Here is a 15,000-nt window from a genome sequence, read left to right as displayed (position 1 = left end):
GCTGACTGATGGACTGCTAGGGCTGACTGATGGACTGCTAGGTTTGACTGATGGACTGCTAGGTTTGACTGATGGACTGCTAGGTCTGACTGATGGACTGCTAGGGCTGACTGATGGACTGCTAGGGCTGACTGATGGACTGCTAGGGCTGACTGATGGACTGCTAGGTTTGACTGATGGACTGCTAGGTCTGACTGATGGACTGATAGGGCTGATTGATGGACTGCTAGGGCTGATTGATGGACTGCTAGGGCTGACTGATGGACTGATAGGGCTGACTGATGGACTGCTAGGGCTGACTGATGGATTGCTAGGGCTGACTGATGGACTGATAGGGCTGATTGATGGAAAAGCAGGGAATGGAAAATCACACAGAGATTTGAGACAAAGCTGAATTTATCACCAGTGAAAGAGAAAACCTCCTACGGTGTTGCATTATGCAGTTATTCATTGTCAGTCAGAGAAGATAGCAAAAACACCGGCCTTGACTTCACAGAGGGACTGAGTACAACAGAACAACAGAACCGTCTAGTTGAGGAAGATGACGATGAGGATCTTTTCTTACCTGATGTACATCTCCTCTCTCTCTATCTCCTTGTAGAAGTTCTGAGGACGAAAAGATTGAAATGGTTTAACAAAACTGAAATGATTTAACTACGAAAGTCGAATAAGCAACAACAATCGCAACAATACCAATAATGAATGTTACGCAGCTGGTGTTTAAATCTCAAATGTCTTTCCGACAGTTGGAAAGTAAACCGTCAGGCCACAATATGACAGGTAACTCTAAGCTAGGCATCGCAGCAGGAAGCAGTCAGACATCTGTCCACAACGGAACAGGACAGAACATATAACAGTGTGTGTGTGTGTCTCTCTCCTACCAGCACGTTGACAGTGCAGCTCATCCGGTTCTCCTTGTTCTCATCGTGCATGATGGTCCTGTAGTCCAGCAGTCGCTCCAACAGACGAACCACCAAGCTCACAAAGATCTCCCCCACTCTTAGACAGGTACTTATGTTTCCTGCAGTGCTCCAACAGACTGGGGGGAGGGGGGGAGGGGGAGAGAGGGGGAGGAGAGGGAGAGAGGGGGGAGAGGGGGGAGAGAGGGAGGGGGAGAGAGGGAGGGGGAGAGAGGGGAGAGGAGGGGATGAGGGGGAGGGGGATACAGGGGAGGGGGAGAGAGGGGAGAGGAGGGGTGAGGGGAGGGGGATACAGGGGAGGGGGAGAGAGGGGAGAGGAGGGGATGAGGGGAGGGGGATACAGGGGAGGGGGAGAGGGGGAGAGGAGGGGATGAGGGGAGGGGTACAGGGGGAGGGAGAGAGGGAGAGGAGGGGGTGAGGGGAGGGGGATACAGGGGAGGGGGAGAGGGGAGAGGAGGGGATGAGGGGAGGGGGATACAGGGAGGGGAGAGAGGGGAGAGGAGGGGGTGAGGGGAGGGGATACAGGGGAGGGGGAGAGAGGGGAGGGGGAGAGAGGGAGGGGGATACAGGGGGGGGAGAGAGGGGAGAGGAGGGGATGAGGGGAGGGGGATACAGGGGAGGGGAGAGAGGGAGAGGAGGGGGTGAGGGGGGGATACAGGGGAGGGGGAGAGAGGGGAGAGGAGGGGGTGAGGGGAGGGGGATACAGGGAGGGGGGAGAGAGGGGAGAGGAGGGGGTGAGGGAGGGGGATACAGGGAGGGGAGAGAGGGGAGAGGAGGGGGTGAGGGGAGGGGGATACAGGGGAGGGGGAGAGAGGGGAGAGGAGGGGGTGAGGGGGAGGGGGATACAGGGGAGGGGAGAGAGGGGAGAGGAGGGTGAGGGGAGGGGATACAGGGGAGGGGGAGAGAGGGAGAGGAGGGGGTGAGGGGAGGGGATACAGGGGAGGGGGAGAGGGGGAGAGGAGGGGTGAGGGGAGGGGGATACAGGGAGGGGGGAGAGAGGGGAGAGGAGGGGGTGAGGGGAGGGGGATACAGGGGAGGGGGAGAGAGGGGAGAGGAGGGGGTGAGGAGGGATACAGGGGAGGGGGAGAGAGGGGAGAGGAGGGGGAGGGGAGGGGATACAGGGGAAGGGGAGAGAGGGGTGAGGAGGGGATGAGGGGAGGGGGATACAGGGGAGGGGGAGAGAGGGGAGAGGAGGGGGGTGAGGGAGGGGGATACAGGGGAGGGGGAGAGAGGGGAGAGGAGGGGGGTGAGGGAGGGGGATACAGGGGAGGGAGAGAGGGGAGAGGAGGGGATGAGGGGGAGGGGGATACAGGGGAGGGGAGAGAGGGGAGAGGAGGGGATGAGGAGGGGGATACAGGGGGGGGAGAGAGGGGAGAGGAGGGGTGAGGGGAGGGGGATACAGGGGAGGGGGAGAGGGGGAGAGGAGGGGTGAGGGGAGGGGATACAGGGGAGGGGGAGAGAGGGGAGAGGAGGGGATGAGGGGGAGGGGAGAGAGGGGAGAGGAGGGGGTGAGGGGAGGGGGTACAGGGGAGGGGAGAGGGGTGATACAGTGGAGGGAGAGAGAGGGAGGGGGGAGAGAGGGGTGATACAGTGGAGGGAGAGAGAGGGGAGGGGGAGATACAAGGGAGGGGGAGAGAGGAGAGGGAGAGAGGGGGTGATACAGTGGAGGGAGAGAGAGGGGAGGGGGAGATACAAGGGAGGGGGAGAGAGGAGAGGGAGAGAGGGGAGAGGGAGAGATACAGTGGAGGGAGAGAGAAGGGAGGGGGAGAGAGGAGAGAGATATTTGCACACTGTTACAACACTGCACAAAGCCAATAATATAATATGTGAAATGTCTATACTCTTAAAACTTTAGTGAGTGTTTACTAATGTTTCCCTTGTTTATTTCCCCTCTAGTTTATTATCTATTTCACTTGCTTTGGTAATGTAAACATATGTTTCCCATGCCAATAAAGCCCTTTGAATTGAATTGAGAGGGGAGAGAGAGAGAGCGAGAGAGAGAGAGAGAGAGAGAGAGAGAGAGAGAGAGAGAGAGAGAGAGAGAGAGAGAGGGGGGGGTAAAGCATGGTAAAATGTGAGTGTTAACTGTGTTGGTGTACAGTAAGTATTACTCATTTCCAGCTTCAACATGTGTGGTTGACTGGATTTGAGGACAGGGAGTTTGCACCCAACTATACCAGGATAAAATAACACATGGTTGTCATCTGTCATATAATCCTGTCCTTTAATAATCATCATCATCATCATCAGACATCTTCTTGGAGGAAAGACAGACAGACAGACAGACAGACAGGCAGGGAGGCAGGAAGAGAGGCAGGAAGAGACACAGAAAGAGACAGACAGACAGAGACAGACAGACAGACAGACAGGCAGTGACAGACAGACATGCAGGCAGACAGAGACAGACAGACAGAGTCAGTCAGTCAGTCAGTCAGACAGACAGTAACAGACAGACAGACAGTCAGACAGACAGTAACAGACAGACAGACAGTCAGACAGACAGTAACAGACAGACAGACAGTCAGACAGTTACAGACAGACAGACAGACAGTTACAGACAGACAGACAGACAGACAGACAGACAGACAGACAGACAGACAGACAGCAACACTCACATCTTTTGGAAGAGGACTTTGTACTGCTCATCTCCTCCGCCCCCCTCCACCTCATGATCCAGTTTGGTGATGATCTCATTCTCAAACTGCAATTAGAAAGCAGCCATTCATAATCAGCACAGCTCATTTTTCAATTCATTAGTCTCCCTCCTGTCTCCCTCCTTCTGCCTCCCTCGCTCTCTGATTCTCTTTCTCTCTCTCTCTTTTCCCCCACTATCCCTCTCTTTCCCACCCTCTCTCTCCTCTTGGTTGAGAGGATCTCTACTCTTGGTTTAATCGCCTTTCAGCCTGGCGGACTGTGAGCTCATATTAAATCAGTTCATTATCACGCTGATGACTCTCACTAACTTCTCTGTGATTGGCTGAGCAGGGAGCCACAGCAGAAAGCACATCCTCTTGTTCTGGAACTTTGTTCTCTTCCCCTCTCTCCTTCTTCCCCTCTCTCCTTCTTCCCCTCTCTACTTCTTCCCCTCTCTCCTCCTTCCCCTCTCTCCTCCTTCCCCTCTCTCCTCCTTCCCCTCTCTCCTTCTTCCCCTCTCTCCTTCTTCCCCTCTCTCCTCCTTCCCCTCTCTACTTCTTCCCCTCTCTCCTCCTTCCCCTCTCTCCTCCTTCCCCTCTCTCCTTCTTCCCCTCTCTCCTTCTTCCCCTCTCTCCTTCTTCCCCTCTCTCCTTCTTCCCCTCTCTCCTTCTTCCCCCTCTCTCCTCCTTCCCCTCTCTCCTTCTTCCCCTCTCTCCTCCTTCCCCTCTCTCCTTCTTCCCCTCTCTCCTTCTTCCCCTCTCTCCTTCTTCCCCTCTCTCCTTCTTCCCCTCTCTCCTCCTTCCCCTCTCTCCTTCTTCCCCTCTCTCCTCCTTCCCCTCTCTCCTTCTTTCCCTCTCTCCTTCTTCCCCTCTCTCCTTCTTCCCCTCTCTCCTTCTTCCCCTCTCTCCTTCTTCCCCTCTCTCCTTCTTCCCCTCTCTCCTTCTTCCCCTCTCTCCTCCTTCCCCTCTCTCCTTCTTCCCCTCTCTCCTTCTTCCCCTCTCTCCTTCTTCCCCTCTCTCCTCCTCTCCCCTCTTCCCCTCTCCCTCCTTCCCCTCTCTCCTTCTTCCCCTCTCTCCTCCTTCCCCTCTCTCCTCCTTCCCCTCTCTCCTTCTTCCCCTCTCTCCTCCTTCCCCTCTCTCCTTCTTCCCCTCTCTCCTCCTTCCCCTCTCTCCTTCTTCCCCTCTCTCATCCTTCCCCTCTCTCCTTCTTCCCCTCTCTCCTTCTTCCCCTCTCTCCTTCTTCCCTCTCTCCTCCTTCCCCTCTCTCCTTCCCCTCTCCCCTTCTTCCCTCTCTCCTTCTTCCCCTCTCTCCTTCTTCCCCCTCTCCTCCTTCCCCTCTCTCCTCCTTCCCCCCTCTCCTTCTTCCCCTCTCTCCTTCTTCCCCTCTCTCCTTCTTCCCCTCTCTCCTTCTTCCCCTCTCTCCTTCTTCCCCTCTCTCCTCCTTCCCCTCTCTCCTCCTTCCCCCTCTCTCCTTCTTCCCCTCTCTCCTTCTTCCCCTCTCTCCTTCTTCCCCTCTCTCCTTCTTCCCCTCTCTCCTTCTTCCCCTCTCTCCTTCTTCCCCTCTCTCCTCCTTCCCCCCTCTCCCCTTCTTCCCCTCTCTCCTCCTTCCCTCCTTCCCCTCTCTCCTTCTCCCCTCTCTCCTTCTTCCCCTCTCTCCTTCTTCCCCTCTCCCCTCCTTCCCCCCTCTCCCCTTCTTCCCCTCTCTCCTCCTTCCCCTCTCTCCTTCTTCCCCTCTCTCCTTCTTCCCCTCTCTCCTTCTTCCCCTCTCTCCTCCTTCCCCTCTCTCCTCCTTCCCCCCTCTCTCCTTCCCCTCTCTCCTTCTTCCCCTCTCTCCTTCTTCCCCTCTCTCCTTCTTCCCAGAAAGACAACAGAAGGAATGAAAAAGGGACGTTTGCTCCAACTTGGACTGCCTGCTTGATGTGCTGCTGCTGTGTCAGGGAGACAGGAAGAGAAGCAACTCTCTCTCTCTGCTAAGTTGTAGATTTACACTGCACACTAGAAAGTCTGTAACAGAATAAGCCTCACTTATAAAAAGGGGTCAAGCCATTTGTCTGCATCCCAAATGGCTCCCTATTCCATATATAGTGCACTATCGGGCCCTGGTCAAAAGTAGTGCACTATATAGGGAATAGGGTACCATTTGGGACACATCCAATGTGAAATAGATCCTATTTTACTGTAGGGGGGATCTAAGAGGATGTAGTCATTCCCAATGAGCCAGGTCCTGACTGCCTGACACAGCTAACTGTATCACCAGGGTTCCCCTTCATTCCCAATCTAACAGACTGAGTGTGTGTGTGTGTGTGACCCAAATTGCACCCTATTCACTTTATAGTGCACTACTCTAGACCAGATCCCTATAGGCCCTAGTCAAAAGTAGTGCACTATAGAGGAAATGGGGTGCCATTGGGGACACCAGACTGTACTACTACACTGGCTGGGAGGATTTGGGAGACGGCCACAGGCCAGGCCTCTGCTTCAGCATGACTTCAATGGGGGCATCAATGGTAGAGGAAGTCAATCCAGATACAGTACAGAGAATGCTAAGGGAGACTGGGTTAGACTTGGAACGTAATGCTAATACAGCAAACATAGTCACCTACAAGCTACATGGATAACACACGTTTCTGTCTAAACTCAGGATATACACATGACTACACTGTTCTGTAGCAGAGAGAAGAGACTTAGACATTTGATTGGTGGAACACCAGATGTGACCAATGGGCTATCACTAAGGCAAAGAGGGGGTGAACTTTGGAAGGTGGCATAACATGAAGTTCTCTTCCTGTGACCTGGTCATAATACGTGTAGTAAATGGGCTTTCCAACTGACCACTGATCCCCCTACAGTAAACTGACTTTAGTCACTGACCACCTTCCGGAGACACTTGAAACCCTACCTCTTTAAGGAATACCTGGGATAGGATAAAAGTAATCCTTCTACCCCCCCCTCCCCACCCCACAAAATATATAAATTAATAATAATAAAAAATAAAAATTTAAAAATATTTGTAAAGTGGTTGTCCCACTGGCTATCATAAGGTGAATGCACCAATTTGTAAGTCGCTCTGGATAAGAGCGTCTGCTAAATGACTTAAATGTAAATGTAAAATACTAAAACTACATTATCGGCTTTACAACACTAAAACTACATTATGGGCTTTACAACACTAAACTACATTATGGGCTTTACAACACTAAACTACATTATGGGCTTTACAACACTAAACTACATTATGGGCTTTACAACACTAAACTACATTATGGGCTTTACAACACTAAACTACATTATGGGCTTTACAACACTAAACTACATTATGGGCTTTACAACACTAAACTACATTATGGCCTTTACAACACTAAAACTACATTATGGGCTTTACAATACTAAAACTACATTATGAGTCAATTCATTGCTGGAAACATTTACCAACATTACGTTTGTCTCTAGTGGGGTAAGGTATTACAGTGCCATCCGTTTTGTCACCAAAGCCCCATATACTACCCACCACTGTGACCTGTACGCTCTTGTTGGCTGGTCCTCACTACATATTTGTCGCCAAACCCACTGGCTCCAGGCCATCTATAAATCACTGCTAGGCAAATCTCAGCCTTATCTTAGCTCATCATTAGGTCTTAGGTCACCATAGCAACACCCATCCGTAGTATGCGCTCCAGCAGGTATATCTCACTGGTCATCCCCAAAAGCCAACACCTCCTTTGGCCGCCATTCCTTCCAGTTCTCTGCTGCCAATGACTGGAACGAATTGCAAAAATCTCTGAAGCTGGAGACTCTTATCTCCCTCACTAACTTTAAGGCATCAGTTGTCAGAGCACCTTACCGATCACTGCACCTGTACACAGCCCATCTGTAATTAGCCCACCCAACTACCTCATCCCTATATTGTTATTTATTTTGCTAATTTGCACCCCAGTATCTCTATTTGCACATAATCTCTTGCACATCTATCATTCCAGTGTTAATACTAATTGTAATTATTTTGCACTATGGCCTATTTATTGCCTTACCTCCATAACTTGCTACATTTGCACACACTGTATATATATTTTCTTTGGTATTTTTGACTTTATGTTTTGTTTTACCCCATATGTAACTCTGTGTTGTTGTTTTTATCGCACTGCATTGCTTTATCTTGGCCAGGTCGCAGTTGTAAATGAGAACTTGTTCTCAACTGGCTTACCTGGTTAAATAAAGGTGAAATAAAATAAAATAAAAATTAGAGTCCTTGACACTGTGCTTCTGCTTGCTCTTTGGGGTCAAGGTGGGGTTATTGTAAACCCTTCGTGACAACTTCTGATGTAGAAAGGGCTTTATAAATACATTTGATTGATTGATTGATTTACTGACTGACTGATTGATTAATATACTGGCCGATTGATTGATTGACCGACTGACTGGCTGATTGACTGACTGACTGAACGATTGACTGACTGACTGATTGATTGACCGTCTTGACTGGCTGATTGACTGACCGATTGACTGACTGACTGAACGATTGACTGACTGACTGATTGATTCACCGACTGATTGGCTGATTGACTGACGGATTGATTGACCGACTGAACGACGACTGATTGACCGACTGAAGGACTGACTGATTGACTACTGAAGGACTGACTGACTGATACAGACCCGTTGGAAGCTGGAGGTGAAGTGGAATTCACACTGCATCATGTCGAAGAAGATGGGGATTGTGGCTTTCCTCAGTTCTATCTCGGGGACCAGAGTCATCTCTAGGATGGGACCCACCATCTCTGGGATCAACTTGATCTTGTGGGGACCTGGGGACAGATAACACATGATCAAATAACTTAACTAATAACTCCTGCTGGTAGAGCATGGCGCTTACAACGCCATGATAGTGGGTTCGAGTCCCGGGACCACCCATACGTACCTTTTTTTAAAATAAGTATGCACGCACTACTGTAAGATAAAAGCGTCCGATAAATGGCATATATTATTGATATTAATATGATATAATTATTGTGGGGACCTGTGGATGGATAAGATATTAATACATAGATAATGAATGAACTGACGGACAAACTGTAAATAGATGACCGTCCAGTCCATGTAAAGGGGACCCGGCGATAGATAAAGCGTGACTATAAAGCGTGGTCCTCTGGAGCTCAGTTGGTAGAGCACGGCGCCACCTGCAACGCCAGGGTTGTGGGTTGGATTCCTGCTGGGGCCACCCATTACGAAAATGTACGCGCGCACTACTGTAAGTCGCTTTGGATTAAAAAGAGTCTGCTAAATGGCATATTATATTATTATGATACACGGGTGAAGAGATAAATAAATAAAAGGACTAATAATTATTGGTGAGTGATATGCTTATTGATCTTGTGTGGAACCTGTGCATATATAACACAAGAATATGTGGATAAAGACATAATTACATGAATATAACTAATATTGATAATTATTCCTGGTCAGATAATTGCTAGATTGATCTTGAAGAGACCTGGGGACACATTAATACATGGATGATTAAATAATTAAATACATGAACTAAAGGACTCACTATTAATTCCTGGTGAGATACATAGATAATACATTAACACATGATCGAGGAAAATAGTTAAATCAACTAATAGCCTTAATAAACAATTCCTGGTGAGCTATACAGTATGTTCATTTGTCTTGGTGTAACCCATTGGAGAAACTTCTATCGAGGGGCCCCAGGCGTAAACATGTACTTGACGAGCTTAAAGTACACAGGTTTAAATCTGGTTCCCATGTTCCTCCACTTCCTTTTCAGTGTTCATCAGCATTTTGCTGACACTCAGAAGACGAGAGGTGATTTTCCTGAGAAGAGCCTCAGGTCCAAACCAGAGGGTTAAATAATGAAAACACTGGTGAGGGAATCAATACAACATCATGGTAAGAGTTCTAATCAAGAAGAGTAGAAGGGGAGGGAGGGAGAGAGGAGATGGAGAGATGGAGGGAGGGGAGGGAGGGAGGGAGATGGAGGGAGGGGAGGGAGGGAGGGAGAGAGAAAGATAGAGAGATGGAGGGAGGGAGGGGAGGGAGATGGAGGGAGGGAGGGAGGGAGGGAGAAAGATAGCGAGATGGAGGGAGGGAGGGGAGGAGGAGAGAGAAAGATAGAGAGATGGAGGGAGGGGAGGGAGGGAGGGAGATGGAGGGAGGGGTGGGAGGTAGGGAGAAAGATAGCGAGATGGAGGGAGGGAGGGGAGGGAGGGAGGGAGAGAGAAAGATAGAGAGATGGAGGAAGGGGAGGGAGGGAGAGAGAAAGGTAGAGAGATGGAGGGAGGGGAGGGGAGGGAGGGAGATGGAGGGAGGGAGAGAGGGGAGGGGAGGGAGGGAGAGAGAAAGATAGAGAGATGGAGGGATGGGAGGGAGGGAGATGGAGGGAGGGGAGGGAGGGAGGGAGAGAGAAAGATAGAGAGATGGAGGGATGGGAGGGAGGGAGATGGAGGGAGGGGAGGGAGGGAGAGAGAAAGATAGAGAGATGGAGGGAGGGGAGAGAGGGAGATGAGGGAGGGGAGGGAGGGAGAGAGAAAGATAGAGAGATGAGGGAGGGGAGGGGAGGGAGGGAGATGGAGGGAGGGAGAGAGAAAGATAGAGAGATGGAGGGAGGGGAGGGAGGGAGATGGAGGGAGGGAGAGAGAAAGATAGAGAGATGGAGGGAGGGGAGGGAGGGAGATGGAGGAGGGAGGGAGGGAGGGAGAGAGAAAGATAGAGAGATGGAGGGAGGGGGGGGAGGGAGGGGGGAGGGAGGGAGAGAGAAAGATAGAGAGATGGAGGGAGGGGAGGGAGGGAGATGGAGGGAGATGGAGGGAGGGAGAGAGAAAGATAGAGAGATGGAGGGAGGGAGGGAGGAGATTGAGGGAGGGGAGGGAGGGAGAGAGAAAGATAGAGATGGAGGGAGGGAGGGAGGAGATGGAGGGAGGGAGGGAGGGAGGGAGAGAGAAGATGAGAGATGGAGGGAGGGAGGGAGGGAGATGGAGGGAGGGAGAGAGAAAGATAGAGAGATGGAGGGAGGGGAGAGAGGGAGATGGAGGGAGGGGGAGGGAGGAGGGAGGGAGATGGAGGGAGGATGGAGGGGAGGGAGGGAGATGGAGGGAGGGGAGGGAGGGAGGGAGAAAGATAGAGAGATGGAGGGAGGGGAGAGAGGGAGATGGAGGGAGGGGGTGGGAGGGAGATGAAGGGAGGAGGGAGGGAGATGGAGGAGGGGAGGGAGGGAGGGAGGGAGATGGAGGGAGGGTTGGGAGGGAGATGGAGGGAGGGGAGGGAGAGAGATGGAGGAAGATGGAGGGAGGGAGAGAGAGCAAAAGAGAGAGAAAGAGAGAATTGGAATAACAGAGACTGATTACCTATTTGAATTAATTGTCACGCCCTGGCTCTGGGGACTCTAGTATGTTGAGCCAGGGTGTGAGTTTTCATTTGGGTGCGTTCTAGTATTGTGTTTCTATGTTGGCCAGTGTGGTTCTCAATCAGAGGCAACGTGAATCAGCTGTTGCTTGTTGTCTCTGATTGGGAACCATACTTAGTCAGCCTGTTTCCCACAGTATGGTGTGGGATCTTGTTCCAGTGTGGTTTGTGTTAGACCGAGGACGTCACGTTATCGTTTGTTGTTTTGTTCGTGTAATCATTAAATAAAAAGTATGTTTGCAGCTTCAACGCTGCGCCTTGGTCCTCTGTTCCCGACGATCGTGACATTAATAAAACAGGCCTATTCAAACTAACACCTTGTCCTCTCCGTCTCCTTTGTGATTTCTCTGCTGTAGTTCTGCTTCCACAACAACAACATGAAGCCAATTAACACAAGATCTGATCCTCTATTCTAAGTCCTTACTGTTTTCACTAACAACCTGGTAATCACTCAAGACAAACTCCCAGATGGGCCCGGACACAAAAATAACACTTTGGAAATATCACACTTCAACATCTTTCAACGACCTTACAGTAGTTACTGTATGATCTGTGAATGAAGGTATGCGAAGTTGAATGTATATGGACAATATATACATTGTGAAAATATTGTTTGCAACATGTTTTAATGAGAAACTAAGAATAGAGTATGGTTCAGGATCGGAGAATCAGACCCTTTGCTACGAGACTCAAAATTGAGCTCAGGTGCATCCTGTTTCTACAACTTGATTGGAGCCCACCTGTGGTAAATTCAATTGATTGCACATGATTTTAAAGAAACACACCTGTCTATATAAAGGTCCCACAGTTGACAGTGCATGTCAGAGCAGAAACTATACCATGAGGTCGAAGGATTGTGTTGAGGCACAGATCTGGAGGAGGGTACCAAAAATGTCTGCAGCATTGAGGTCCCCAAGAACACAGTGGCCTCCATCATTCTTAAATGGAAGACGTTTGGAACCACCAAGACTCTTCCTAGAGCTGGCCACCCGGCCAAACTGAGCAATCGGGGGAGAAGGGCCTTGGTCAGGGAGGTGACCAAGAACCCGATGGTCACTCTGACAGAGCTCTAGAGTTCCTCTGTGGAGATGGGAGAAACTTCCAGAAGGACAACAATTTCTGCAGCACTCCACCAATCAGGCCTTTATGGTAGAGTGGACATTCGGAAGCCACTCCTCAGTAAAAGGCACATGACAGCCCGCTTGGAGTTTGCCAAAAGGCACCTAAAGACTCTCAGACCATGAGAAACAAGATTCTCTGGTCTGATGAAACCAAGATTGAACTCTTTGGCCTGAATGCCAAGCGTCATGTCTGGAGGAAACCTGGCACCATCCCTACGGTGAAGCATGGTGGTGGCAGCATCATGCTGTGGGGATGTTTTTCAGCGGCAGTGACTGGGAGACTAGTCAGGATCGAGGCAAAGATGAACAGAATAAAGTACAGAGAGATCCTTGATGAAAACCTGCTCCAGAGCACTCAGGACCTCAGACTGGGGTGAAGGTTCACCGTCCAACAGAACAACGACCCTAAGCACACAGCCAAGACAACGCAGGAGTGGCTCGGCACGTCTCTGAACGTCCTTGAGTGGCCCATCCAGAGCCCGGACTTGAACCTGATCGAACATCTCTGGAGAGACCTGAAAATAGCTGTGCAGCAACGCTCCCCATCCAACCTGACAGAGCTTGAGAGGATCTGCAGAGAAGAATGGGAGAAACTCCCCAAATACAGGTGTGCCAAGCTTGTAGCGTCATACCCAAGAAGACTCGAGGCTGTAATCGCTGCCAAAGGTGCTTCAACAAAGTACTGAGTAAAGGGTCTGAATAGTTATGTAAATATTTGTAATACATTTGCAAACATTTCTAAAAACCTATTTTTGCTTTGTCATTATGGGGTATTGTGTGTAGATTGATGAGGAAAAATACAATTTAACCAATTTTAGAATAAGGCTGTAACTTAACAAAATGTGGAAAAAGTCAAGGGGTCTGAATACTTTCTGAAGGCACTGTAACGTTAGCTAGCTAGATAACAAGCTAGAAACTAACCAAAACATTGTTTAGAAAGTTGCTTTTAGTTGCCTGGTTTGCTAGATTGACATATACTAAATGAAGTGTTAAAATACACCAGTTGTGCTATGTTGGACCACCAGGCTGCTGATGTCGTTTTTGTGTTTATACTTTTTCATAATGACAACGACACGTTTGATGTTCATGATGTCACTGCGACAACTGTCTACAGACATGTCGATAGACGTAGTATAAACCAGCCTTTAGTCTTTAGAATCTTTGGTTGTTTAGTGCACTACCGTACTCACTCTGTTTAGCACATGGCCTCACATGGTCTACCCTGCTAGCCTACCCTGCCACTACCGTACTCACTCTGTTTAGCACATGGCCTCACATGTCAATCCTTAAAGAGATGGGTGGGGCTAAGGCTTAAGAAGGTGTGAACGATGCTGAATGGGTGTAGACAAAGAAGAGCTCTCCAGTATGTGTACCAAAACATTCAAGGGCCATTTTCTCAAAAGTGGTGTTACAAGTTAGTCAACTTCCAAAGCAGAATTACTTTCCCATTGTTCCTCAACAGTAGTGTATGATATACCATTTAGTGTATGAGTAGTGTATGAGTCCCTGCTTTTATCCAATGTAAAAAACACAATTTCAAATTTTGCTACATAAGACCGAATGGAGCCGGTCGGTCCCGTTAGTTGAATGCATATGAAGAATATAAAATAGATGATTCATACCTAGGTTATACCACATGTCTCTGATCTCAAAGCCAATCTGTCTTCTCATGTCCTGGTACCTGAAACACACAGAAACACACATGCATTTACATACACTGTTGCCAACCACTGTCATGTTTTTGTGGCCAGTCCAACATGGTTTACTGTCATGTACTAGTGGCCAGTCCAACATGGTTTACTGTCATGTACTAGTAGCCAGTCCAACATGGTTTACTGTCATGTACTAGTGGCCAGTCCAACATGGTTTCACTGTCATGTACTAGTGGCCAGTCCAACATGGTTTACTGTCATGTACTAGTGGCCAGTCCAACATGGTTTACTGACAATAAGTATTGTAGGAGGGTAAACAACTGGGTCCCACTTTAAAGCGAAGTACAACTTACAAAGGCTTTATACATACAAGCTTTGTAAGCACTACGGTGTATAAAGGGGTGACATAATCATTCCCAGTGAATTGCCAATTGTGACATAACACACTATGTATGTTTATGCACCATTTATACAGTATGACACACTTATAGATGATTTGTGAAGAATGTATGTAGTGCTTATGTAGCCTTTATAGTGATACACAACATATCAATAATATTTCAAGGGCAGCATCATAACATTGCAAAAATCTGAGAAACTTTTCATCCAAAAATGATGCAGAAAAGCTAATCCATGCTTTTGTCACTTCTAGATTAGACTACTGCAATGCTCTACTCTCCAGGCTACCCGGATAAAGCACTAAATCAACTTCAGTTAGTGCTAAACACGGCTGCTAGAATCTTGTATAGAACCCCAAAATGTGATCGTGTTACTCCAGTGCTAGCCTCGCTACACTGGCTTCCTGTTAAGGCTAGGGCTGATTTCAAGGTTTTACTGCTAACCTACAAAGCATTACATGGGCTTGCTCCTACCCATCTCTCTGATTTGGTCCTGCCGTCACAAGACACAGGCCTTCCTTATTGTTCCTAGAAGTTCTAAGCAAACAGCTGGAGGCAGGGCTTTCTCCTATAGAGCTCAATTGTTATGGAATGGTCTGCCTATCCATGTGAGAGACGCAGACTCGTTCTCGACCTTTAAGTCTTTACTGAAGATTCATCTCTTCAATAGGTCCTATGATTGAGTGTAGTCTGGCCCAGGGGTACAAACACAAAACATTTTGGTGAGTGGACTTCAGGATTTATTTAAATTCCCCAAAGCAATGCCTGTGTTGTGTGGATTATGATACAGTAGGTTTTGGTATAAAACAATCCTTTATGGATGAGGAGGAGGAGGAGGAGGAGGAAGAGGAGGAGGA

At 49.1% G+C, this 15,000-nt stretch overlaps 1 protein-coding gene across 1 annotated transcript in view; it reads right to left on the bottom strand.

Moving 5' to 3' along the window:
* LOC121578917 (dedicator of cytokinesis protein 1) overlaps positions 1-15,000 on the bottom strand; it is a 172,598-nt gene that overhangs the window by 85,777 nt on the left and 71,821 nt on the right. The window contains 6 exon segments of the mRNA XM_045207649.1: positions 566-606; positions 882-995; positions 997-1,039; positions 3,536-3,621; positions 8,207-8,355; positions 13,716-13,774. Coding sequence (XP_045063584.1) covers positions 566-606; positions 882-995; positions 997-1,039; positions 3,536-3,621; positions 8,207-8,355; positions 13,716-13,774 — 492 coding nt within the window.

This window comes from Coregonus clupeaformis, chromosome 26 (genome assembly GCF_020615455.1).
Source record: "Coregonus clupeaformis isolate EN_2021a chromosome 26, ASM2061545v1, whole genome shotgun sequence".
Taxonomy (NCBI): Eukaryota; Metazoa; Chordata; class Actinopteri; order Salmoniformes; family Salmonidae; genus Coregonus; species Coregonus clupeaformis.
Note: the sequence above shows the minus strand (reverse complement) of the source record. Positions and strands in the feature narration are given on the sequence as shown.